At 43.7% G+C, this 24427-nt stretch overlaps 2 protein-coding genes across 3 annotated transcripts; both read left to right on the plus strand.

Annotated features, from left to right (window-relative positions):
• The first annotated feature begins 1203 nt into the window (after window positions 1–1203).
• LOC136542392 (ABC transporter G family member 43-like) lies at window positions 1204–12925 on the plus strand. Its single transcript, XM_066534789.1, has 20 exons — window positions 1204–1680; window positions 1776–1896; window positions 4247–4329; window positions 4640–4724; window positions 4808–5098; window positions 5348–5438; window positions 5896–6796; window positions 7062–7222; window positions 7419–7522; window positions 7781–7946; window positions 8018–8104; window positions 8402–8508; window positions 8748–9080; window positions 9826–10116; window positions 10213–10296; window positions 10948–11081; window positions 11221–11448; window positions 11582–11753; window positions 12008–12262; window positions 12349–12925. Exons 1-20 carry the CDS (start codon window positions 1322–1324, stop codon window positions 12622–12624), a joined length of 4329 nt encoding a protein of 1442 aa, XP_066390886.1. The 5' UTR covers window positions 1204–1321; the 3' UTR covers window positions 12625–12925.
• Window positions 12926–15389: 2464 nt separating this feature from the next.
• LOC136542393 (glutamate receptor 3.4-like) lies at window positions 15390–20436 on the plus strand. 2 transcript variants are annotated; one of them, XM_066534790.1, is made up of 8 exons: window positions 15390–15702; window positions 15790–15914; window positions 15997–16428; window positions 17042–18369; window positions 18464–18741; window positions 18835–18866; window positions 18952–19358; window positions 19444–20436. In XM_066534790.1, the coding sequence occupies exons 3-8, from the start codon at window positions 16155–16157 to the stop codon at window positions 19900–19902; spliced, it is 2778 nt and encodes a 925-aa protein (XP_066390887.1). In that variant the 5' UTR covers window positions 15390–15702; window positions 15790–15914; window positions 15997–16154; the 3' UTR covers window positions 19903–20436. The 2 variants fall into 2 exon arrangements, with proteins under 2 accessions (XP_066390887.1, XP_066390888.1); XM_066534791.1 differs by lacking the exons at window positions 15390–15702; window positions 15790–15914 and having other exon boundaries at window positions 16289–16428; window positions 17050–18369; window positions 19444–20435.
• The last annotated feature ends 3991 nt before the right edge of the window (window positions 20437–24427 follow it).

Here is a 24427-nt window from a genome sequence, read left to right on the forward strand (position 1 = left end):
GCTTCAAATGGCAGCCGTTGTGATATAATGCACTTATGAACTTTGTGAACTATGCTTGTGTGTTTGGACTTTGGACTTGGGAGTCGAGATTGTGATACTTGTATGCTATGTTTGTGTTTGTGGTGGATTGTGATATACATTTGTGTGATATATAGTTGTGTTATATATATATATGATGTATATCTTGTTTGCAACGATGGAAGACCAAAAACCAAAAAAAATTGAATTTTTTCACTTCTTTGTCGAGTGTCATGACCATGACACTCGGCAAAGCTGGGAATCTGGGACACTAAGCTTCCCAACTTTGCGGAGTGCCATGGGCAAGGCACTCGGCAAAGAAAATTAAAAAAAACTGTTTTGCCGAGTGCCTACCTACAACACTCGGCAAAGAAAATAAAAAAAAAAGAAAGCAAGCTTTGTCGAGTGCCAGATGCTGGCACTCGGCAAAGCATTTTTTTTAAAAAAATAAAAACACATTTCTTTGCCGAGTGCCGACGCGTGGCACTCGGCAAAAGGGCCGTCACCGTGACCTGGCCGTCATGGCGGCTTTTCTTTGCTGAGTGCCCGACATGCGGCACTCGGTAAAGAAGCCTTTGCCATAAAGGGATATGCCGACGGCTCTTTGCCGAGTGCAGCACTCGGCAAAGCACGCGTCTGCTGTAGTGATATTCCGGCGAGTTCTTCAACCGGTCCGGCCGACCTCCGGTTTGTCTGTAAGTACCGTCATGGCTTATACTTTGGTTTGTACGGCTGTATCGGTTAAGTTCGACTTCCACTGCAAGCTCTAATATAAGCTAGTTATTGATTCTTATCTAGTTCATGTACGGCTATATCGGTTAAGTTTGACCTTCACTGCTCGAATTAGATTAATGTAAGTTATCGACTCTATCTAAAGATGACGTTCTTCGGCTAGATTCATTAAGTTATTCTTATTATTATTAGATGGAGGGAGTACTATTCGCTGGTTCCTATGAAAAAGACACTGCACGGAAACGAACTTTCCGCGCCAACCCAACGCTGATTGTTCTTGTGTCCTTCCCCGGACCTAGCTCAGTCCCCAATCCTCTACCGGCCGGCCCTTGTCAACGGTCAACGACGACGCCAGTGGAGGTCTCCCTCGATCGTACGTCGTGCTAGCTCATCGATCCTCGTGTCTCCAGACTTTATTTGCGACGCACGCACTATATACACACACGCGCGCGCGCGCACTTCTTGGCAAAAAGCAAGCAAGCAAGCTGAGGCAGAGCCCGCGTGTCGTCGTGGCCAGGCCAGCCGCCAGCGCCTCCAACTAGCAATTCTGATCGTGGGCAGAGCGATCGAGATGGCGGGGGCGGAGATCGCTCCGTCGGGGAGCCGGCGCAGCAGCTGGCTGTCCGCGGCGGGCGGCGACCTGGTGGACGACGACCCGTTCCGGCGGTCCCAGGCGAGCCGCGGCGACGACGGGGACGACGAGGAGAACCTGCGGTGGGCGGCGTTGGAGAAGCTGCCGACGTACGACCGCATGCGGCGGGGCATCATCCGCAGGGCGCTGGACGACACCAGTAAGAAGGTGACTGCGGACGAGGTGGACATCGCGAACCTGGACCCGCGCGCCGCGCGGGAGCTCATGGAGCGCGTCTTCAAGGCCGTCGAGGAGGACAACGAGCGCCTGATGCGCCGCTTCAGGGACCGACTCGACCTGTGAGTGTGTGTGTATATATATAGTTTGTACTCGATCGTGTGTGTGTGCGCTTGCAGTTGCATGCATGTGAATGTTCCGCACGTTGTTGTTGCAGGGTTGGCATCGAGCTTCCCCAGATCGAGGTGCGGTACGAGCACCTGTCGGTGGAAGCGGACGTGTACGTGGGCGCGCGCGCGTTGCCCACGCTGCTCAACTCCGCCATCAACGTCGTCGAGGTATCGTAATTCGTACGCAGCCACCTGCTGATCGATCAACTCAATACGATTAAGCACAGCAGCTAGCAGCTCCCTGGATCTGGGCCTCCTGGAACGTTATCTAGGTAGCACAACACGTACAGCTAGCTTATATGCTATGTTTGTTTGGCTCCTTGCCGGGCGGCCGGAGCTGTTAGACGTCTCGGTTAGAATCATCTCCATGGCTAGCTAGGCAGCAGGCACTGGCGGCCCAGGGCTCAAACCAAGCACAAAAATGCACGGCGACTAGCATGTGCATGCAGTTCCGCCGGACTCGTGTTGCTGCTCCGATCCGATCCTCTAGGTGGGTACGTAGTAGGTCCATCTGGTGACGTAGGACGAAACGACGACGCACGACGTGCGACATGTCGTCCTGCTGCATCATCCTTCCGGCCTTTCTAAATTACAAGACGTTTTAGCTTTTTTTTTTTAGATACGTAGTTTTTATTATGCACATAGATATATACTATGTTTATATACATATTAAAAGTAATGTATCTGAAAAGTCAAAATATCTTATAATTTGGAACATATGAAGTAGAACGGAGGACTCCTCCTATATCTCCGTCTCCGATCCGACATGGACGCGGTGTGTTAAGTAACGGTCACGGTCGCGTGTTAGTCAAATACGTTTTTTTCGAGGATGGATTTTCCGCACCCGACCCGAACGATCGATCAGATTTTTCGCGCTCTGTTCAGTCCATTGAGATCGACTGGTCTAACGACTAGCTTGGCGCCAAATTAATCCCGTCCGGTCGAACAAACCCAGGCGATGGAACGGCTCACCTCATCGTGCTCCGAGCGAGCCTTGACTGTGACATGTGGCTGGCGTATATATACAATTCAAATCCTTGACAGATCGATGCTTGTCCGTTCCTTGCCTTCTAGACGTCCAACGGCTCCGTTCGCGTGCCCTTAAATCCGACTTGATCTGCTTCTTTTTTCATCCGAAACAGTATTTTCTTCTCACAAATTCCTCCAGATTCATCTAGATTATATTTCTCCAGATTCCTCCAAAATTCCTCCAAACTAACAGAGCCGAATCTCCGATCCGTCATCCAAGATTCAGTGGATAGTGGTAGTGACAAGCGGCACTGGGCACATATGAGTACAATTATTCATTTCTCCCTTCTCGTCGTCGCACGCACGCACGCGTTCTCAATGGCATCTTTGACCATGCGGGATGTGTGCCGTAGCTTTGCCTTGTAAAAGCATCACCGTTGTCGCAGAGGTTTAGTCACATAATAGTCAGGATGTAGTACGATGCAAGTCTCATCCACCACCAACCAAACATACCCTAAAGATCCAAATGCATCTACACATTACCATCGTACAATCCTTCGTTAAAACCTATATGTTTAGGGGTCGCCCTCTGTATGCGAAAAGTGTGATAAAATCCGTTGTGTTATCATCATAGAATCCTTCTTTAAAAATGAGTTTTTTTAGGAGTACAATTGATTGGCAGACATTATGCCTCGTTTGGCACAACTCAGCTTCGTTAGCAAAACTATTTTTTTAAAAAAAAATAGCTTACGAGCAGCTTTCTCGGTGAGGCTAAACTGTTTTGGAAAAAAATGTTTGGCAAAACTGCTTCACCAATGTCTGAGAGAAGGAAATGAGGGAGAGAGCTGTGAAAAGCTATTTTTTCCATCTTCACCTCTCTCCATTCCTTTGTGAAAGCATAATAAACCTTCACTCGTAAAGCTGTTTTAAAAAAGAGTATTCGGTAAAAAGAAACTCACAACAATTCGTGATGGTGTTGGCGAAGACGTGGAAAACAGGCCTCGTATATTAAGCCGAAATGTCATGGGTTGAGGTGGCCCGTTCCCGCGACAGCAAGCAAAGCCCTCATCGTTCGACCACCGGGCCTAAAATGGGATGGGCCACAGTCCCAACCAGGCCGGCCCAGAATGAACATTCCTCTGCCCCCACTCCGCCGCCGGTGCTACTACACTCGTCCTCGGGCTGGCCGCGCCTGCCGAGCTATGCGATGGCATCCTCTACCGGCCACCGGCGGGCGGCGACTACCCTCAACGGGGGCCACGGAGATGCCGCGGTCTCGCCACCGCCCCGGTCCTGTCCCCGGTACCCTCGCTTCCACACTCGTCCGGCATTAGTCCAACACGTCACCGCTCCCGCGCCGTTCCGTTCGGCTCGCCCGCGCTCTTGCCCTCGTTCCCCATCTTGTCCCGTGTGGGGGTATAGCCGTGCCTGCGGACTCGCGTCATCACGCTCTCGATCCCTGATGTGCAGCTGGTTCATGCCTCGCTTTCTGTTACGCGCCACAGCTCGCCGTGGCTGAAATTCGGGTGTCCATGACGGTTTATCGCAGGGGCTCGTCAGCAAGTTCGTTTCGTCAAACAAGAGGACGCTTAAGATACTCAATGATGTCAGCGGGATCATCAAACCATCGAGGTACATTACAGATCCTCATAGCTCGCTCGCTTATGGAGCCTTCTAAATTAACTGTTGCTAGTTTGGATTGAGATATATGAATGCCAGTATAAAAGACAAATAAAAAAGAATCCTAGGTGGGATCTAGCATGCATACTGGATCAAGTAAATCACAAGCTCTGCTTTTCTTTGTAAACCTTATACCTGCTACATGTATCTGAAGCGACTTCTTCTAGTAGTCATCGAAGTGGTTTACTGTTTCTGATAAAAAGATGAACATTATTGCTGTTTGTTTCAACTCCTTTTTTTTGGTATCAAACTACTATTTCAGGATGACACTGCTTCTGGGCCCTCCATCTTCTGGGAAAACCACACTTATGCGAGCTCTAACTGGGAAGCCTGCTAAGAATCTCAAGGTTGCATGTTTATTCATGTAGCATAATGTAGCTTCTTATGATTATGCATGCATATATGCCATATCACTCATTTGCTGCTACAGGTGTCTGGGAAAATCACGTACTGTGGCCATGAGTTTTCAGAGTTCTATCCTGAGAGGACTAGTGCATATGTCAGTCAGTATGATCTACACAATGGGGAGATGACTGTAAGAGAGACAATGGACTTCTCCAGAAGATGTCTAGGCATTGGCGCCAGATATGATATGTTGTCAGAGTTAGCTAGACGGGAACGAAATGCTGGCATTAAGCCTGACCCCGAGATTGATGCTTTCATGAAGGCAACCGCAGTTGAAGGAAAGGAGACCAACCTTATAACAGATATTATTCTCAAGGTGTGTTCCCGTAACTTTTTAAGTTAAAATAACATTGTTTAAGCTTCCTGGCTTCAACTTGACCATTTGTTTCTCTAACTATCTTTTATGAAGAAAATATTACGAAAGCACGTTTTCTTAATATATAGTTATATACCAACTTTTTCATAACAGAAAGTAGGCATATCACTGTGACAGTTACACATAAATTTAATCTTGATAGTTGCCCACGGTTTGTTCCATGATGATTGAGTTTATGGATGACCACAGGTTCTTGGGCTTGACATTTGTGCTGATATTATTGTTGGTGATGAGATGAAAAGAGGCATTTCTGGTGGCCAAAAGAAACGTGTGACAACTGGTATGCCTGCATCATGCCATTTTATCAATATAAATAAATGATTTTTAATTTCTCCGTGAAACTCTCAAATTATTCACTACGTGTATAATCATAACTACTACAGCCGTGAAATAGAGGATAGAGGGCCGTCCATGAAATGCAGCATAACTATCAGTTATTTTCTGAAATTACAGAGTTTATGTTTATTGCTCTTTTCTCTAGTAGCAGACCTAGGTACCCTTTGGGGTCTAGTTACAAACACAGAGCCCCATGGACTCTAATTTGTCACATATTTTAATTGATCGGAAGCTTAATCAGTATGCTTAATTAACTAGGAATTCTAAATAAACCTATGAATTGGTTTAAGTGATGACTCTGTCACTGCCTTCCTCTGTTATTTACTTCTGAGTACATTGTTTCTGGCATAAAGAATCCTGATGTTAACTTCCTTGGACTTCAATAATTGGTTTGGCTGTAGGTGAGATGCTAACTGGACCTGCAAAGGCTTTGTTCATGGATGAAATATCTACTGGGCTTGATAGTAACAGCACATTTCAGATTGTCAAGTACATCAGACAGATGGTTCATGTGCTGAATTATACAGTGATGATTTCCCTTCTCCAGCCTCCACCTGAGACCTATAATTTGTTTGATGACATCATTTTACTGTCAGAAGGTTACATAGTCTACCATGGGCCACGGGAAGACATCCTCGAATTCTTTGAGAGTGCTGGTTTCCGGTGCCCTGAACGGAAAGGAGTGGCGGATTTCCTTCAAGAGGTGACTTCCAGGAAAGATCAACAGCAGTATTGGTGCCACAACCAGGAACATTACCATTATGTGTCAGTCCCAGAGTTCGTGCAACATTTCAAGACATTCCATGTTGGCCAGAAGCTCCAGAAAGAGTTGCAAGTTCCTTATGACAAATCTAAAACACATCCTGCTGCTTTGACTACCCAGAAGTATGGGCTGTCTAGCTGGGAGTCCCTCAAGGCAGTCTTGTCTAGAGAATGGTTGCTGATGAAACGCAACTCCTTCCTCTATTTATTCAAGTTTTTTCAATTGTTTGTCCTGGCACTCCTCACCATGACAGTGTTTTTCAGAACAAAGATGCCCAGTGGGACGTTTTCTGATAACAGCAAATTTATGGGTGCTTTGGCTAGTTCTTTGATCACAATTATGTTCATTGGAATTACTGAGATGAACATGACCATAAAAAGGCTACAAGTATTCTATAAACAGAGAGACTACTTGTTCTTTCCAGCATGGACCTTTGGACTTGCAACCATTATCTTAAAGATTCCTTTTTCATTCCTGGACTCATTTATGTGGACAAGTGTTACATATTATGTTATGGGTTTCGCACCTGCCGCAGGAAGGTAGCTGTTCTCCTTTTCTGTTTCCACAGTTTTACACTTTTATATATTTGCACAAGTCAACAACAGCAGCAAAAAAGCCTTTTGCTCCAAAGTAAGCTAGTGTAGGCTAGAGATGAACCCAGCAGAACCACCAAAACAAAACAAAATGAAATAAAGGGTAAAAGAGCAAAAAGAGGTATTAGTGTATTAGTAATTGTAAAATTAGTAGTCCACATAGTGAAATTTGTATCAGTTTTTCATGTGACATGTTCCTCTGTGTACTCAGGTTCTTCAGCCAGTTTCTAGCATACTTTTTAACGCACCAGATGGCTGTGGCCATGTTTCGGTTGCTAGGTGCAATTTTGAAGACAATGGTTGTAGCTAATACATTTGGCATGTTTACGATGCTTCTTGTCTTCTTGTTCGGAGGGATTCTCCTACCCAGACGTAAGTGTCTTTTCCTCAAAAGGAAGTATGTCATTGTGGCGAACGAACTTAGTCCCCATGGCTGCTTGTTAAGCACAGCTGTTGTTTTCAAACCTTTTCTCATTGAGGTTTCTTCCTTATGTTCCCTGAATATTGTACTGTGCACTGTGAAGTACTACTGTTTCTTACTGTTCCCTCTTGATATTTATGCGTACAGAGGACATTAAACATTGGTGGATTTGGGCCTACTGGGCATCTCCCATGACATACAGTAATAATGCTATATCAATCAATGAATTCCTTGCCACTAGATGGGCGATGGTAAGTTTCTGTACACACACAAAAAAAAATTCTTCTAAATGTGATGCTTTCTCTATATTATTAGGTACAAACAAAGCAATTCAAGCCATCCAAGATAGATATTTTATACAGAGACCCCATGCCAAGTTTTTTCAGTTGTTTGAAGAAAAGAAAATCATAATATCTATCTTTTCCACTTATACTAGTTTCTAGGTTGTTGATGTGCTTAATTATTTGTAAGAGGCGAATATCTTGAACTAATATAGCATTTAACTGCAGCCGAACACTGAAGCAAGCATTGTTGCACCAACAATAGGGAAGGCTATTCTAAAATATAAAGGCTACTTTGGTGGTCAATGGGGGTACTGGCTTTCCATCGGTGCCTTGATAGGATATACTATTCTTTTCAACATTCTCTTCCTTTGCGCTCTTACATTCTTGAGCCGTAAGTTTTTTTTTTCCTGAAATTGTAGCTTGATGCCTAGGTGAAGCACTTATGAATTATATTTCCTACAGCTGGTGGCAGTTCAAATGCTGTAGTTTCGGATGATGACAACAAAAAGAAGTCGACAGATCAAGAACAAATGTTCCATGTCGCCAATGGTAAGAGAACAGTGAGTGCATCCTTATTGCTTCTTCCTAGCTTTCTTTTAGTGTTACCCATTTGGATTGTTATTCTACGAGAAGTTTGGAGGAAAAGAAGCATCCACTCTTGATGTTCTGTTTCGTATACAATTCCTATGAGAACCCTACATTCAAAGGGGTCCTAAATAATGAAATAGCTTGATTCCTACAAGTCACACTAGACCTGCAAGCATCATGATTCGCAAGGCATGCCTTTTTTTGTTTATATTAATATTTTTAATATATTTACCATCTCATAATCTACCCTCATGTCAGGCACAAATGAAGCAGCAAACAGGAGAATCCAGACAGGAATGGTCTTGCCCTTCCAGCCACTTTCACTTTCTTTCAACCACATGAACTACTATGTTGACATGCCTGCTGTAAGTTAATCTTCTAAAATGATGTTCACAACCAATGGAGAAAAGTTGATGAAACAGAAACACGTCATAGTTAAAACAGAAACTCACTTTATCAATGATAATCTTCTCTTCTGTTGCTTGGTGCCTCTAAGTCATGTGATAATAATATTTTGAACTAAGGCAGTTGCCAGTACCTTTACTACTCAAATATGTAATTGCAATTCATTTGTTAACATATGATGTGGAATTTTGTTTTCTAGGCAATGAAAGAACAAGGTTTCACTGAAAGCCGCCTCCAGCTGCTATCTGATATTAGTGGTGCATTCAGACCAGGTGTTCTGACTGCCCTAGTTGGTGTCAGTGGAGCTGGAAAGACCACTCTAATGGATGTACTGGCAGGAAGAAAGACAAGTGGAACCATTGAGGGAGGTATCAAACTTTCTGGTTACCCTAAGAAACAGGAAACTTTTGCTCGTATCAGTGGCTATTGTGAACAAACTGATATCCATTCACCAAACGTTACTGTGTACGAATCACTCATTTATTCTGCTTGGTTGCGCCTTTCTTCAGAAGTTGATGACAATACTAGAAAGGTATGTGTTTTTCCTTTTTTTTTCTTTTCTTTCTGTATTAGATGTCATTATGCCTTGATGCTGCTAGAAAAAATAACAGTTCTAATTGTAGCCTTTGAATATCAGTAAAAAGTATTGCCCATTAACTGACAGCACACTCATCAATCGAAGTTGTGTACAGAGCTCACTGGAAGAATAATTAACTGGCACTAAATATAGTTTGACAAATCGAATACATCCTTTCAAGATGGTTTGAAGTCATGCAAGACTGAATCTAGAATGAATTTATCATCTGGTCTTTCTTGCGCTGATACCATTAACTGACAGCACACTCATCAATCCATAGTTGTACTTTTGTGTTGAAAAAGTTGTGTACAGAGCTTAGTGAAAGAATAAATTAACCGTCACTAAAAATAGTTTGACATGTAAGTAGCCAACACTGACATATCGAATACATCCTTTCAAGATGGTTTGAAGTCATGCAAACCTGAGTCTAGAATGGATTTGTCATTTTGTCCTTCTTGCGCTGATATACCTATAGAAATAGTTTTTTATGGCACATCATGGGTCCCATATTGTCACTTTTATTTTATTTGTACTCCAATATGCATATTAGTTACTACACTGTTGTGCTTGTATTACCGTTTTTTTCATATTTGTTAAAGGCCTGCTCTGCAACCATGGTGTTAAAGAAAAGGTTGAGAATTTCCATACGTTTGGAGTTGATGAAAGCACTAGTTTTCTGATAAAATTAATTTCAATGTAGATGTTTGTGGAAGAAGTGATGTCACTAGTTGAGCTTGACGTATTGCGTGATGCTCTGGTTGGTCTCCCTGGTGTTAGTGGGTTATCGACTGAACAAAGGAAGAGACTGACTATTGCTGTAGAACTTGTAGCAAACCCTTCAATTATATTCATGGATGAACCAACTTCTGGCCTTGATGCTAGAGCTGCAGCAATTGTCATGCGTACAGTGAGAAATACAGTTAACACTGGGCGAACTGTGGTTTGTACGATCCATCAGCCCAGCATTGATATCTTCGAGGCTTTCGATGAGGTCCTTACATTGATCATATTTTTATTAAGCCTATAATACCATACTTTTATTTTCAAACTCTGCAAGAATATACTGAAAAATGGATACTTTTTTCAGCTTCTGTTGCTGAAGAGAGGAGGTCGTGTCATATATGCTGGCCAGCTTGGTGTCCAGTCTCGCATACTAGTTGAATATTTCGAGGTGAATTATCTTTTATGCTTTATTTCTGTTTGGGTAATCAAATTCAAACATTCCATATTACTAAATCAGTTACAAATCAACATAGTACTTTAGGTAAATGCGATTCTACTAGGTATGTTCAGAAAATAAGAGAAATATGTTTTATATGAAAAAAATGTGATTAGTGGACGAAACTCTGCATTTTGGTTAGGTGTTCCACTATTGTATACAATTATACAACAAATACAATGCGACTTGCAGTCAACATTATGTGCAAAATTAACTTCAATTTCTGAAGAGGATTTTGACATTTGAGGCAAAATATTTTGCATATCAATTCAGGTGTAATAGTAGAGTCACTCATAACTGTGTATTTCTTCATGTTCTATAATTTTTCTCGAACAACGCAGGAGAGCTGTGTGTCATTTCATTAAGATAGGAAAAAACACATACAACAAATCAAGCAGAAAGGGCAACCCACAACCAACCCCCGCCCCACACCCACCCACCACCGCGCACACACAGGTTTAAAGGCGCGCCACAACAAAAAATTAAACTGCAGCTTTCCTGCATATTCAAGAAAAAAATTGTGTATCGTCGTGTACGGAGGTGACCTGATCTTGAGGTGAGACAACAAAGGATACTTTTAATGTATATAGCAATCTCCTGCAGGCAATTCCAGGTGTTCCAAAAATTACAGAAGGATACAATCCCGCAACATGGATGCTGGAAGTTAGCTCTCCTCTGGCTGAGGCTCGCATGGACGTTGATTTTGCTGAAATTTATGCAAATTCTGCTCTGTACCGGTAAATATATTCCTTTTGTTATTACTGCAGTGGTTTTTGTTTGGTAAATTTGTTTCTTCTTTGACACGGGTTAAACTTATTGAATCTCTAACAAACAAAACTCAATTTTCTTCTTACATTTTATAATGAATATGTTCAGGAGCAATCAAGAACTTATTAAGGAGTTGAGCATTCCACCACCAGGTCACCAGGATCTCTCATTTCCTACTAAATATGCCCAGAATTTCCTAAATCAATGTATGGCCAATACATGGAAGCAATTTCGATCTTATTGGAAGAATCCACCCTACAATGCCATGCGATATCTTATGACACTCCTCTATAGTCTCGTGTTCGGTTCAGTCTTTTGGCGCATGGGAAAGAATGTGTATGATCCTACTCTGTATTATGACATTCGCAAATATCATTCATTATGCTAATTGTGATTAATTCATGGGATAGTGTTAAATCGATTACCTTCCATGCTAAGGATTCTTGGTTTCCCTGCTTTTGTTGTACAGAGAATCAGAGCAGGACCTGCAAAACCTGCTTGGAGCCACCTATGCTGCTGTTTTCTTCCTTGGATCTGCAAACTTACTCTCATCTATACCTGTTTTTTCTATCGAAAGGACAGTCTTCTATCGTGAAAAGGCTGCTGGGATGTTCTCTCCATTGTCCTATTCATTTGCAGTGGTAATTTCTAAATACCTTATGTTGTCATGTATTAACGGAAATATGATTATCTGAATATGCATGAATCTTGTCCAAACAGAATCACTTGTATACCCTGTCTGTGGATGAGGACCAGAAAACTATAAACAACTGAGCACATTCATTCTTTTTCGCCATCGTATATTAGTATTTATTTTGTCACGGTTGTTTTTGAACCCTTGCATACACAAAATCTCTACTAACGCATCTCTCTTGAAACCAATTGGTGTGTGCAGACAGTTGTGGAGCTTGTCTACAGCATAGCTCAGGGTATTCTTTATACCATCCCTCTCTATGCAATGGTTGGCTATGAGTGGAAGGCGGACAAGTTCTTCTACTTCCTGTTCTTCCTCACCTGTTGCTTCCTCTACTTTTCACTGTTTGGTGCAATGCTGGTTACCTGCACTCCTTCCGCAATCCTCGCAAGTATTGTTGTCTCATTCAGTCTCACCGGCTGGAACATTTTCGCTGGATTCCTCGCACCCCGACCGGTAGGAATCTCTGTGTGCCCTCACGTTATGTACTTTACACCACTCAGCTGCCAATTCAATTTCCGAATACTATTTCACTCTTGCAGGCGTTGCCTCTCTGGTGGCGATGGTTCTACTGGTGTAACCCGGTGTCCTGGACCATCTACGGCGTCACGGCGTCGCAGTTCGGCGACGTAGGCCGCAACGTTACGGCTACTGGCAGCAGCACCAGCACAGTCGTAGTGAAGGAATTTCTGGACCAAACCCTGGGCATGAAGCACGATTTCCTCGGCTACGTCGTGCTGGCGCATTTCGGCTACGTCCTCTTGTTCGTCTTCCTCTTCGCGTACGGCACCAAGGCCTTGAACTTCCAGAAACGGTAGAAGGTGACCAGATGAAGATATAACCCTGTTCTGCTTCCCTCCTCTTTTAATTTAATTAAAAATGTGTAAAGTTTGTGCTACGTAGTGGATACATGTAATTATTCAGCGCAACTCAATGAAAAGTTAAGATTATTGGACAAAAGTAGAATTAGACGTTACTTCTAGGAAGATTTGAATAGAAACATGCTGAAATTTGCCCTAGCTTTATATACCAATTATTGTAAGACTCCATCTTGAAGAAATATTGTAAGACTACATTAGCACATGACGAAAGAGTTTGGCATATGAACTCTATAAATCACCTACATCTTGTCGTTTTGGTGTTAAATAGAATTAAGATCATCTTTTTTCACGACAACAAAACAATGATCATCTAAACAAAGGAAAGTGACGACTAAGAACAAATATTTTTCTTATTTTAAATTGTAATAAGTGTTTAGATGTAACAAACTTTTGTAGTCTTGAAAACCATAATTAATATTACTAAGCTTGACCTATGTTTTATTTTTGGTCTTGGAAACTCCAACCTCAAACTCTTTACTCTTTTTTTAAGTGTATATGGGTGGCTCTGTTTTATAAAACTATAGTTTCTTTGTATCCTTGTTTTTCAAAAAAAATTTATATCACCTAATCATGCCTCACTATATCTTTTTAATAAAAATATTAAAGTGGAAAAGGTTTCTTCGTCCTTCATTGCTCACAACTGTGCAATAGGATCCGACGGACGCAATCTCTCCCGTGTTCGGATAAGTTAGAGTAGCGTGTCCAAGCATGAGAAGAGTTTGATTTCAAAACAAGTTAAAATACAAAGTATTTTCATAGTCCTAGTTCGTCACTCTCTCTCACACACACATGTCCGTACGAGTTAAGTGTTTAGGCATGATTGGAGTCCGATCCTAAAATGAATCGGAACGCATGATTTGATCGTCGATAAATTTTTAAACCTAGAATGATACGATGATCGAGTTAGAGCAGCACGCTTCCAAGCACACGATGAAATTTGATTCTTAGATGAATTAAAATGTATGACGTGATAAATAAATCTCTCATCTCATTTTGAGAGCTCAACATCTTGAAAAAGCTCTCCAACCGAGCCTCTATTCAAGCCCCGATGAATGAGGGACTCTCATATCTCTCTCCTAAATCTCAAGATGTAGAAGCCCCTCATCCTCCTCCCTCATTATCCTTCCTCTCTTCTTACAAAGCTAGTAAGTGGGACCAATAAGTATGCCACGTGATAATATAGTGTAAAGTAGAAAAGATTCGTGAGATCAATTGGATGGAAGAGGACTCTCGTTCCAAGGGGTATAGGGCCAAAATTCGAGTGGAGTTGCCCTAAATGGAGCAATGGACCAGATCCGCATGCTTGGTAAAGCACATAAATATCAAACTCCAGGAAAATGGAATTGGATCTCTTTTTCCCGCTTGCATGCTGCAGCCTTGGACCACGTGAAAAAAGCTCCTTGTGAACGTAGGAGGCCTAGACCTATTGTTTATGGAGGCAAATAAGGACATGACCAACGCATGCGATCATTACAGTTAGCCTCAACCAAAAGTTGTATTCGACGAGAAAAAGACAAGTCAAACAGTCCGCAAGCAACAAGTGCTCTGTTCTGTTCGCTTGGCTAATATGACAGGGCTAAAAGTACTGTTGACTAATTTATTATTGGCTGATTTGTTGTGAGAGAAAAATACTATTCGTTAACTGAAAAAATACAGTTTATAAGTCAAGCGAACAAGACAAAGAAGCTACGGAGTATTTTATTCTAGGTCCCATAGCATGCAGCGGTTTGCAGCTTTCTTTTTTTTCACCTTGCTGCTTTCCTCTCGTCGCCCTGCTGGTTGCTGTGCGTGCCAGAGGCTATCGTTCGCTGCAACGCTCGCCCAAAAATTTTTAGATTTTGGCTCATTGTAGCATTTTGTTTGTATTTGGTAATTAGTGTCTAATTATGAACTAATTAGGTTCAAAAGTTTCGTCTCGCGATTTCTCGACCAACTGTGTAATTAGTTTTTTTTTTCGTCTACATTTAGTACTCCATGCATGTGCCGCAAGATTCGATGTGACAGGTACTGCGCAAAATTTTTTGAATTCTAAACAGGCCCTTATTGCTTGAACTTCTTGTCAGACGAGGTGGTCGACGCTTCTGCAGGCTGTCATGACAGACAGTGAGGCTGCCATCCAGTATGATGTGGAGGATAAATACAGACGTGTTACTTGAGGCTACACGACACGGTGTAGCGTCGGGGCTGGCCTAAATAGAATCTGTCTGCGTCGGCCCATCTAGTTAAGCTCAAACAAATTTCATACATATTCCACTATTTGGGCCTCGTTTAGATCGTGAAAAAAAGTGAACCCGATGAACAGTACCACTTTCGTCTTATTTGGTAAATATTGTCCAATCGTAGATCAATTAGGCTCAAAAGATTCATCTCGTGATTTCCAATTAAACTGTGTAATTAGTTATTTTTTTTACCTACATTTAATACTCCATACAAGCGGCTAAAAATTGATGTGATGGAGAGATAGTGAAAAAATTTGGAATTTGGAATGCATCTAAACGAGGCCTTGGTATTTGCACCTGTCTCGATAAAAATCCTGGTCCAATTCGAAGGATACAACCCAGGCCAACAGAGGTGAGACCGTGAGAGCTAAGAGGCCTGACTCTGACCGTCTGAGCGCTCACAGTTCTTTGTGGTCCTTTTTTTTATTTTTTGAACGAAACTTTGTGATCCTTTGTCACGAGGGAGAGTAGAGGGAAAGAAAAAAGATACCTTTTTTGCGGAAGGAATCCAATCGCAATTTGCGACGGCACAAAGCTGCTCTTACCATTTCGTACTCCATGAGTGCCTGTCTTTCCGCTCTCGCATCCGCTACTTCCTCAGAAAGATCTCCTACGAATCCGCGCCAGCATCTGGTTACTCTTGTCCCCCACTAGGAGCGGGGGCCAAGAACTCCGAATGTGGCTTCGTGGCTCCCGCCTGTGGATGTGGATGATCTCCGTCCACCTCGCCGTCCGCCCCTCGCTTGGTTTTGGCTTCCTAGTTCCCACCATGGCACCGCCAAGCAGATGGTAGTTGGTAAGCACCACGTCATCATTTTCGTTGGATTTTAGAAGCGCTGGGAGCGCATAGCTTACTCAATTTGGTTTTGTGTTTCTATCGCAGACTAGGGATTAAGCCCTGCTCTGCTCGCCATTCCGGTCCGTCGAGTATTTCGTCGAACAGTTGGTAGGCGGCCTCTAGAGCAGGTGGAGCGCTAGGCGAAACTTATGGGCAGAGGACAGGATGAGGTTTCTTGATTCTTGAAAGCTAGTCATGTCTTCAGCTTTCTCGCGATCAAGCAATTCATCGCTCATCCGGTTGTAATTGCAGAATTAGCAGTCACGAAACCAGACGAGCTCTCCGGGTTCCTGGACGCGACCTCTGTTCCCCGTTTCATGCTCTGCAGACTACATCTAACTGAAGAGGCTGTTCGGACACCAAATTAAGGTCGTTGGCAAGACGATACTCTTTTCTTGGTCCTCGGGAAGATGGGCTCTGCTCACTTTGCTGCCCTGCTTCTGTGCGCCTGCATGTTCGTCAGTGGAACCGTGGCAGCTAACCAGAATGGCAACCTGACAAGGCCAGCTGAGGTGCGCATCGGTGCACTGTTCACGTTTGATTCGGTTATCGGAAAGGCGGTGAGACCCGCTATCGAGCTCGCCGTTGCGGATGTCAATGCTGACCCTAGCATACTCTGGGGGACGAAACTGAGTGTTCTTATGCAGGACACCAATTGCAGTGGCTTTGTTGGCACCATAGAAGGTCTGAACCTCATTCTTTTGCATCTGTATCTGCAATTCGGTCTTGACTCTTGACTTTATCTTTCCTTTGCTAATTATTAGTATCATATATCAGGATTCTGTTAATCTTCCGTTGCCCTGGTTACTATTAGACACAGAATATTCATTGGAAACAAATTGGTGACTATAGTGGTGCATATTATATGAACTAGCAACTTTCCATAGTTTAGTTCTCACTGCACACTGCAGATAAAACAACATGAACTCATACCTGTACTAGGAACTGCAGTAGAATGATTGTATTCGCATCAGTCTGCAAGTTTGCTGTTCCTTTATATCAGCGACCAAGTAAAAGTCAGATATTAGCCTCCGGCATAATCATGTCTGGTTTAATAAACTAAACTAAATTTGGAAATTCAAAGTCTTGTGTCTTGACATGGAAAATATGACACTTGTCCTAGTAAATTCATATTCGTGTGCCAAGCATACTTAGTAAGTTGAAGTTGCTTATCTTTTATATATATAGGCAACATAGAGCTTTCCCTTTGTCTATCCTCATTACATTGAAGTTACTATACATTGTAACGTGCTGCATTGGAGGCATGAAGAGTTTAACAACAGTTCTTCTTGTCCAGCATTGCAGCTTCTGGCTAATGATGTAGTCGCCGTATTAGGTCCACAATCCTCGGCTGTTGCTCATGTCATTTCCCATGCTGTCAATGAACTCCATGTCCCACTTATCTCTTTCGCAGCCACCGATCCTACCCTTTCTTCCCTTGAATACCCATATTTTGTGAGGGCTACGCAAAGTGATTACTACCAAATGGGTGCTATCGCTGCCATCATTAGTCAATATCAATGGAAACAAGTCATTGCCATATATGTTGATGATGACTATGGTAGAGGTGGCATCACCGCACTAGGTGACGCCCTTGCAAAAAGGAAGTGCAAGATATCCTACAAAGCTAAGTTGCCACCTGGTGCTGCCAAGATTACTATCAAGGATATCTTGATGCAGGTAAATGACATGGAATCTCGCGTCTATGTTATCCACGTTAACCCTGACTCTGGTCTTAACGTATTCTCAGCTGCAAAATCTTTGGGGATGATGAGCAGTGGCTATGTATGGATAGCAACAGACTGGCTTTCTGCAGTGATAGATTCTTCTGTGCATGGTAATCCTGATGTGATGGAACTTACGCAGGGTGTTCTTGCGCTTCGGCAGCATATAGCTGATTCTGATATTCAGCATGCTTTTTTGTCCAAGTGGAATAATCTTACTAGGAATGGAAGCTCTTACTTTATGCATGCTTATGACTCTGTATGGTTAGTTGCTCATGCTGTTGAGCAGTTTCTGAGAGAAGGGAATGCTATATCTTTTTCTGCTGACCCAAATTTGCAAGCTAAAAAGGGAAGTAGCCTTCAGTTAGATTCTCTCAGTATTTTCAACAGTGGAGATAAACTACTGGAGAAAGTGTGGAGTGCAAACTTCTCAGGGGTTTCTGGTCCAGTTCAATTTACTTTGGATCGAGATTTGGTACACCCAGCCTATGATATTCTGAATATTGGTGGCACAGGACTAAGAACCATTGGATATTGGTCAAATTCTTCTGGTCTCTCAGTTGTTGCTCCAGAAAGCTTAAGTTCATCAGCACTGGACTCGTCAGTCAACAATGTAGAACTCCATAGTGTTATATGGCCTGGTCAGACTTCTGAGAAACCTCGCGGTTGGGTGTTTTCGTATCATGGGAAGCCTATGAGGATTGGAGTACCTCTCCGAATGAGCTACAAAGAATTTGTTATGCAAGACAATGGTCCTGATGGAGTAAAGGGCTTTGCAATTGATGTCTTCAAAGCTGCAATAAGCTTGTTGCCCTATCCAGTTTCATACAAGTTTGTTTTATTTGGCGATGGTTTGAAGAATCCTAGCTACAGCGAACTTGTTCAGAAAGTATCTGAAAACGTGAGTAACATCCGTCCCTTTTCAATTCTAATGTATCCTATATTAGCACCTTGAATATTTCATTATACAAATGTTCTTATTTCTGTCCATTCAGTACTTTGATGCTGCAGTAGGGGACATTGCTATAGTGACGAATAGAACAAGACTTGTTGACTTTACCCAACCATATATAGAATCGGGTCTCATCATTGTAGCTCCGGCAAGGGTGATTGAATCAAATGCTTGGGCTTTTTTGAAACCATTCACCTTCCAGATGTGGTGTGTCCTAGTTGTTATATTCCTCTTTGTGGGTGCAGTTGTTTGGATACTTGAACACCGCACTAATACTGAGTTTCGTGGACCTCCAAGGCAACAAATTATGACAGTGTGCTGGTTAGTATCTGCATTTTGTACCTATTTTTCCTCCTCTTCTAGTTTTTTAGCATATTGTTTTTATTTATATATGAAGTTTTTGTGCATTTTCAGGTTTAGTTTCTCTACCATGTTCTTTGCACACAGTAAGTGTTGAAGTGAAACTAGTCAAAATATTTCAAGGGTTTCCTAGTCCACTCTCGTAACCTCCTTTCTCATTTCTTTACTCAGGAGAGAACACAGTTAGCGCACTTGGTAGATTTGTGCTGCTTATCTGGCTCTTTGCTGTGCTCATTATTAACTCAAGCTACACGGCAAACTTGACATCACTTCTCACGGTTCAGGAGCTGACTTCAGGGATACAGGGCCTCGATAGCTTGATCTCTAGTTCAAGTGCAATTGGCTATCAAGTTGGATCTTTTTCCAGGAACTACCTCATGGATGAGCTCAATATTGCGGAGTCCCGTCTGGTGCCACTGAACAGCCCATCAGATTATGCAAGAGCACTAGAGCTAGGTTCAGGAAATGGTGGTGTTGCTGCAATAATTGACGAGCTTCCGTATGTTGAGATCTTCCTGTCAAAATACTGCAAGTTTAAGACAGTTGGTCAGGTTTTCACAAAAAGTGGATGGGGATTTGTAAGTGGGTTCGCTTTCTGTAATCAAAACACAAACATTTACTTCTGTTCAGAACATCTTGTGATTGTACTGTATTCTGTTGCAGGCCTTCCCAAGAGACTCCCCTCTCGCTGAGGACTTGTCAACAGCAATCCTGGCACTATCAGAGAACGGCAATCTCCAAAGGATCCATGACGAATGGTTAAGTGGGACAGAGTGCGCTGCAGACAACGGTGCTGGGTCGAACTCCTTGAGCCTATCAAGCTTCTGGGGCCTCTTCCTCATCTGTGGCCTTGCATGTCTCGTTGCTCTTGTGATTTTCTTCCTTCGCATATTCTGTCAGTACAGCAGATACAGTAACCAGGTTGAGGCTCAGTTTCCTGAGCCCCAACAGATTCTAAACAGACCAGCAAGGTTAACTACCATCAAGTCATTGATCTCTTTTGTTGATAAGAAAGAGGAGGAGGTGAAGAACGCTCTCAAGAAAAGACCAAATGGCAGTCAGCATCCAAGCATTGGCAGTACGGAAGCACAATCCACATTACCACCTACATCCACTGCATAATTAATGATACCAAAATAATGTGCAATCCTGCTTTGAATAGTTGATGCTGAAGGGGTTTTCCTGTATGTGCCTTGCTATGACTTCTGACCGTGAAAACATATCATCAGAATCAGCTTCAGAGCATTGTCTTCAGAGAAAATACAACAGCTTTAGGTTTTTTTTCCCCCAACAGCAACGAATCTAGATCTCCTAGCAGCAATATCTGGGAGAAGTAGTATTCGGTTGCAGGTTCAACTTCTGTCAAGTTGGCCTTCTTCATTTTAAAGTAACTCCTACCAAAGTTATTGTAGCTACCATCTGAAAGCATCTTCAAGAAAAAAAGTTGCGAAGTTAGAATCTTTGTTTGGTGCGATATGTAGCCAGTTGTGCATGACCCTTCACCTTGTTTAAAGAAGTAGCACATCAACCCCTTCCACTGTGACTACGCAAGGAGACCATTTCAGAGCAGAAGCTCTGACCACCCCCATTCTGTCGTCAGACTCGCATCCACCCTGATGCAACACTCTGAACTAACATTCTGCTCCGAACAGAAGCATTTAGATCAGGAGATATCTTTCTGATGTACTGCTGAATATGAATAGGCAGCAATCCATGTACCCTGCTCTGATTCATGCCTGAAAATGAATCGATGATGCAACTGCGAAACTTGACCAGCATTGTGGTAAAAAAAAAGAAACTTGACAAGCATTTAAACCTGATTAGGATTGGCAGGTGGCATGAGCCCATCTTTGCAATAAACGTGATTACTTGCTGGCTTTACAGCCTCGGTTTGGCCCTCTTGCTGACCCCACGGTTAGCATTGCATTGGTTGCCAAGATATCCAAATCGCTGACCCCAATCCTGCTCCTGCTCCTGCTCCTGCTCCCGACAACAACTCAGTTCTGGTAAGATTAGTACATTACTGCCATGCATGTCTCAATCTTTGTCATACTTGAGAAAAAGGAGTTGGTACCAACCTCTGACTCCGATCGATTGGAAACGCACGGTCCGGCCTCGTCTTCATGGAAAGGGAAGGTAGATACTAGATAGATGATCTATCCAAACAACGTGTGGATGCTCCAAAGATTAGGACGTGAAAATACATTATTTACAGTGTCGTTATCCGGGCAACTACTAGTTACAGGTGTTGGAGAACGCTTTGCATTGGGTACGGTGCGGGCAAATCCGCACGGCACAGGCGTGCGATGCGAACCATTGCGATCATCACGCATGAGAAAACACGAAAGATACACGTGAAGGTCAGCCATTGCCACACGCCATGCAGCAGGCCACGGCAGTCTCGACGGCAACGGCTCAACGGCCGGCGAGGTGTCCGGTCTCCGGTGTGGTGTGATGATGGCCGACCGGCCCCAAGGAGATCTTGTTACATGCCGACGACGACGAGACACATGTCCACCCCCAAAGAACGTCCATCATTAAACAATGCAAGCAGCAAAAGGAGCGGAGGCATACTAGCTCCAGAAGGGTACGTATGGACGTGGCCCCTGCAGGCCTTGCCGTACGTGCATGGCCGCAACCAGCCGCGGCCGGTGCCCAACTTGCCGAAGCAAGCGCTAATAAGCTCTATCTCTGGCCGCGCTATGGCCGGAGATTGCGATCTATATTGTGATCTTGATGGTGTTGTGTTATGTATACATGATGGAGTAGCTTGCTAGCTTTCCTATCTAGTACCTTTTCATGCCGCTGTTGTGTGCATGAGCATAAGTAGTGATGTGCTTCAAGGGAGGGCAAAGCGAGTCGATCGACCGATCGAGAGAAAAAGTATCCTTTGTGCGGCTTGTGGTCTGTGATTCCATCGCCACTTGTCTAGCTGCTTTTAAGCTGTCAAGGAAATTAGTTATTAAGGGCCACTTCTCTAAAGCGAAGACGATGCATGATGCCATTGCATTCAAGGCTAGCTGTTAACAAATCTCCTGCCGGTTGGCTGCTGTTGGTTAGTTCAATTAGTTTAGTGTGTTGTTGTTAAATGTTGATTCGTTTGTTTATTGTGAGCGAGGTTAAATGCAGGCAGGCAGGCATGCGTTCGTTTCGTGTGAAACTGACGTGAGTCGGCACTGAACCATTCAAGCAGTTAGCACTTACTAGTTTCTCTTGCAATTGATCTTCTTGGTTGAAAAGGGATCCTACTTTGACTAATTAGCATGATGCATGCATGAGTCCGATATACTTAGGGGGTGCTGGAGGCCGCGGCTTTGCCGAGTGTTTTTACACTCGGCAAAGAGCCCTTTGCACTCGGCAAAGGCTTTGCCGAGTGTAGCACTCGGCAAAGTTCGCTCGGCAAAAATTTTCTCGGCAAAGGGTCTTTGCCGAGTGCTTTATATCGGGGCACTCGGCAAAATAAAAAATAATTTTGCCGAGTGCTTGGGGCGGCACTCGGCAAAATATTTTCGGCCGTTGCGGTGCCGGTCGTTAACGGTTATTTTGCCGAGTGTCCGACCCAGCGCTCGGCAAAAATTTTTTTTTTTTTTTTTTAAATTTCTTTGCCGAGTGCCCTAGCCCAGGCACTCAGCAATTTTTTTTATTTTTTTTAAAAAGTACTTTGCCGAGTGCCCTATCCAGGCACTCGGCAAAGTTTTTTTTTATTTTTTTTAAAAAAATACTTTGCCGAGTGCCGCGGCGATGCACTCGGCAAAGATTTCGAGTGCCTTGCCCATGGCACTCGGCAAAGACCCCGAGAATTGCAATTTTTTTTACATTCCATTGTAACAGACAATATATATATATATATATATATATATATATATATATATATATATATATATATCAATTATCACATCTATATCACCAACATGCATTATATATCACAAGTACACGCATATTTAATAAATATATCGAAAATCCATCACAAATGCACCAAAGTTCAACATCACAAGTTTATTATTACAAGTTCAACATCACAAAGTTCAATATCCCTACTGCGGCAACGAAGACTGCAGGTGTGGCCCCCTGGACAGCGGTGAAGGACCGGACTACGGCCAAGGGTTGACGCAATCAGCCGCCGGTGACACGCTAGCGGGATTGTTTGAACCCGCCGACGGAGGCTGCACAAAAGAGAATAGATTGCATGTGTTAGACTCAAAATTGAAAATTTCGGCAGCACCTCCCCTGCACGGGGAGGTTTCCAACCTGCAAGAAACAACGGCACGAAGACCGACAATCACAACGGCACGAAGGCCGACAATCCCAACGGCACGAACGCATTAAACTTTCATACTCACAGGAGTAAAGTGTCGAACCGAAGCTAGAGCTGGCAACTACACTTGATGCTTGCCCAATGGTTTGCATGATCTGATACATGTCCGCCATCTGCTTCTTCGTGGCCTCCAGCTCTGTGGTCAGGTGCGCTTGCGTCTCCCTTGTCTCTGCCAGCTCGACCTGCAGTGTTTCAATCACATGTTTTAGTATTGCAAATCTGATCAATGTGTGTAACGTTCAATGTATGACGAGTGAAACTGGAATTACCTGAAGTTCGTCGACCCGCGACAGTGTTGGAGTAGGCCGTGCACGTATGGGAAGGCTTCTGGCCGTGCTCCGTGCCCTCACGTCGGAGAGAGAGGGTGCAGAGCTCGAGGAGTCGGCACCGTCTGCAATCCACAACCGCCCGTGCTTCCTGCCTTGCCCCAGCCTCACAATCACCTCTGTCTCAAGGGGCTCAGTGCTCAGATTGTGATCTGAGCCACGGAGCGCCCTAACCGCCTCCGTGTAGTCTCTGACCTTAGCGTGGACGCTCAGGTCAGAGTAAGCCTGGGCAGTGGCATCCGGGTTGAAGACGACACCGGATTTCACCAGGCCCATGTGGGACACAACCCATGCCCCAAACTCTGACACCGGCACGTCCGGGTGTGCCACCTCCTGCGAGAAAGACGACAAGATGATTAGAAATTAGGCAAAATTGAGCGTTAGAATAGATAAATGACATCTCGTACAAGTGCCCGCTTGAATGCGGGGAGGTTGCGGCTGCCTTGGTGGTGAGTTGGAGCGGTCCTCAGTGCCCGCTTCCGCTTGCCTTGCTCGTGCTTTGCGATGTACACCGGGTCAAGGTATTTGTCCACGATCCTCGACCATGCCGATCTATGCGACATGCACCACGAGGTCAGCACCTACACATCATCAAGTGTTTGACATATAAGAAGATCAATTCTGGACCTACTAAATCTCAAAATGAATCAATATTATTCACCTACCTGAAGGTACTGCTCCTTGGTCAGCGCCACCTTTCTTGCGCCGGTTTTGTTGAGGGGCTCTTTCTTGATGGACCTGTAGTAGTCGACATGGGCCTGGAGTCGCACCTCATGAATCATGTCGCCGACGTACTTCTTATAGGCTTTGTGTGCCGTCTGATCCGCCAGGGTCTCTCTACCTTCTTCGGCCTTGAAGTACCTCTGCATACAAACACGATGTATCCGTTCATTATTTCAATAAAAGACTTAAGCAATGGAGGAGATGTATTGAGCTATGTTGTGAGACACTTACCCAAAAGTCCACCAAAACCCGCTCCTGCTTGTTGTCCTGCTCGTCATCTGAG

Source organism: Miscanthus floridulus, chromosome 3 (assembly GCF_019320115.1).
Source record: "Miscanthus floridulus cultivar M001 chromosome 3, ASM1932011v1, whole genome shotgun sequence".
NCBI classification, from domain to species: domain Eukaryota; kingdom Viridiplantae; phylum Streptophyta; class Magnoliopsida; order Poales; family Poaceae; genus Miscanthus; species Miscanthus floridulus.

What these genes read in the sequence shown, in the direction of transcription:
- LOC136542392 (XM_066534789.1), top strand. Translation starts at nt 1,322, where the DNA reads ATGGCGGGGGCGGAGATCGCTCCGTCGGGGAGCCGGCGCAGCAGCTGG. An exon ending in AGCCTGCTAAGAATCTCAAG is followed by an intron (nt 4,725 to 4,807) that starts GTTGCATGTTTA and finishes TTGCTGCTACAG; the next exon opens with GTGTCTGGGAAAATCACGTA. An exon ending in GCAAATTCTGCTCTGTACCG is followed by an intron (nt 11,082 to 11,220) that starts GTAAATATATTC and finishes GAATATGTTCAG; the next exon opens with GAGCAATCAAGAACTTATTA.
- LOC136542393 (XM_066534790.1), top strand. Translation starts at nt 16,155, where the DNA reads ATGGGCTCTGCTCACTTTGCTGCCCTGCTTCTGTGCGCCTGCATGTTC. An exon ending in TTCAGAAAGTATCTGAAAAC is followed by an intron (nt 18,370 to 18,463) that starts GTGAGTAACATC and finishes CTGTCCATTCAG; the next exon opens with TACTTTGATGCTGCAGTAGG. An exon ending in CAAATTATGACAGTGTGCTG is followed by an intron (nt 18,742 to 18,834) that starts GTTAGTATCTGC and finishes GTGCATTTTCAG; the next exon opens with GTTTAGTTTCTCTACCATGT.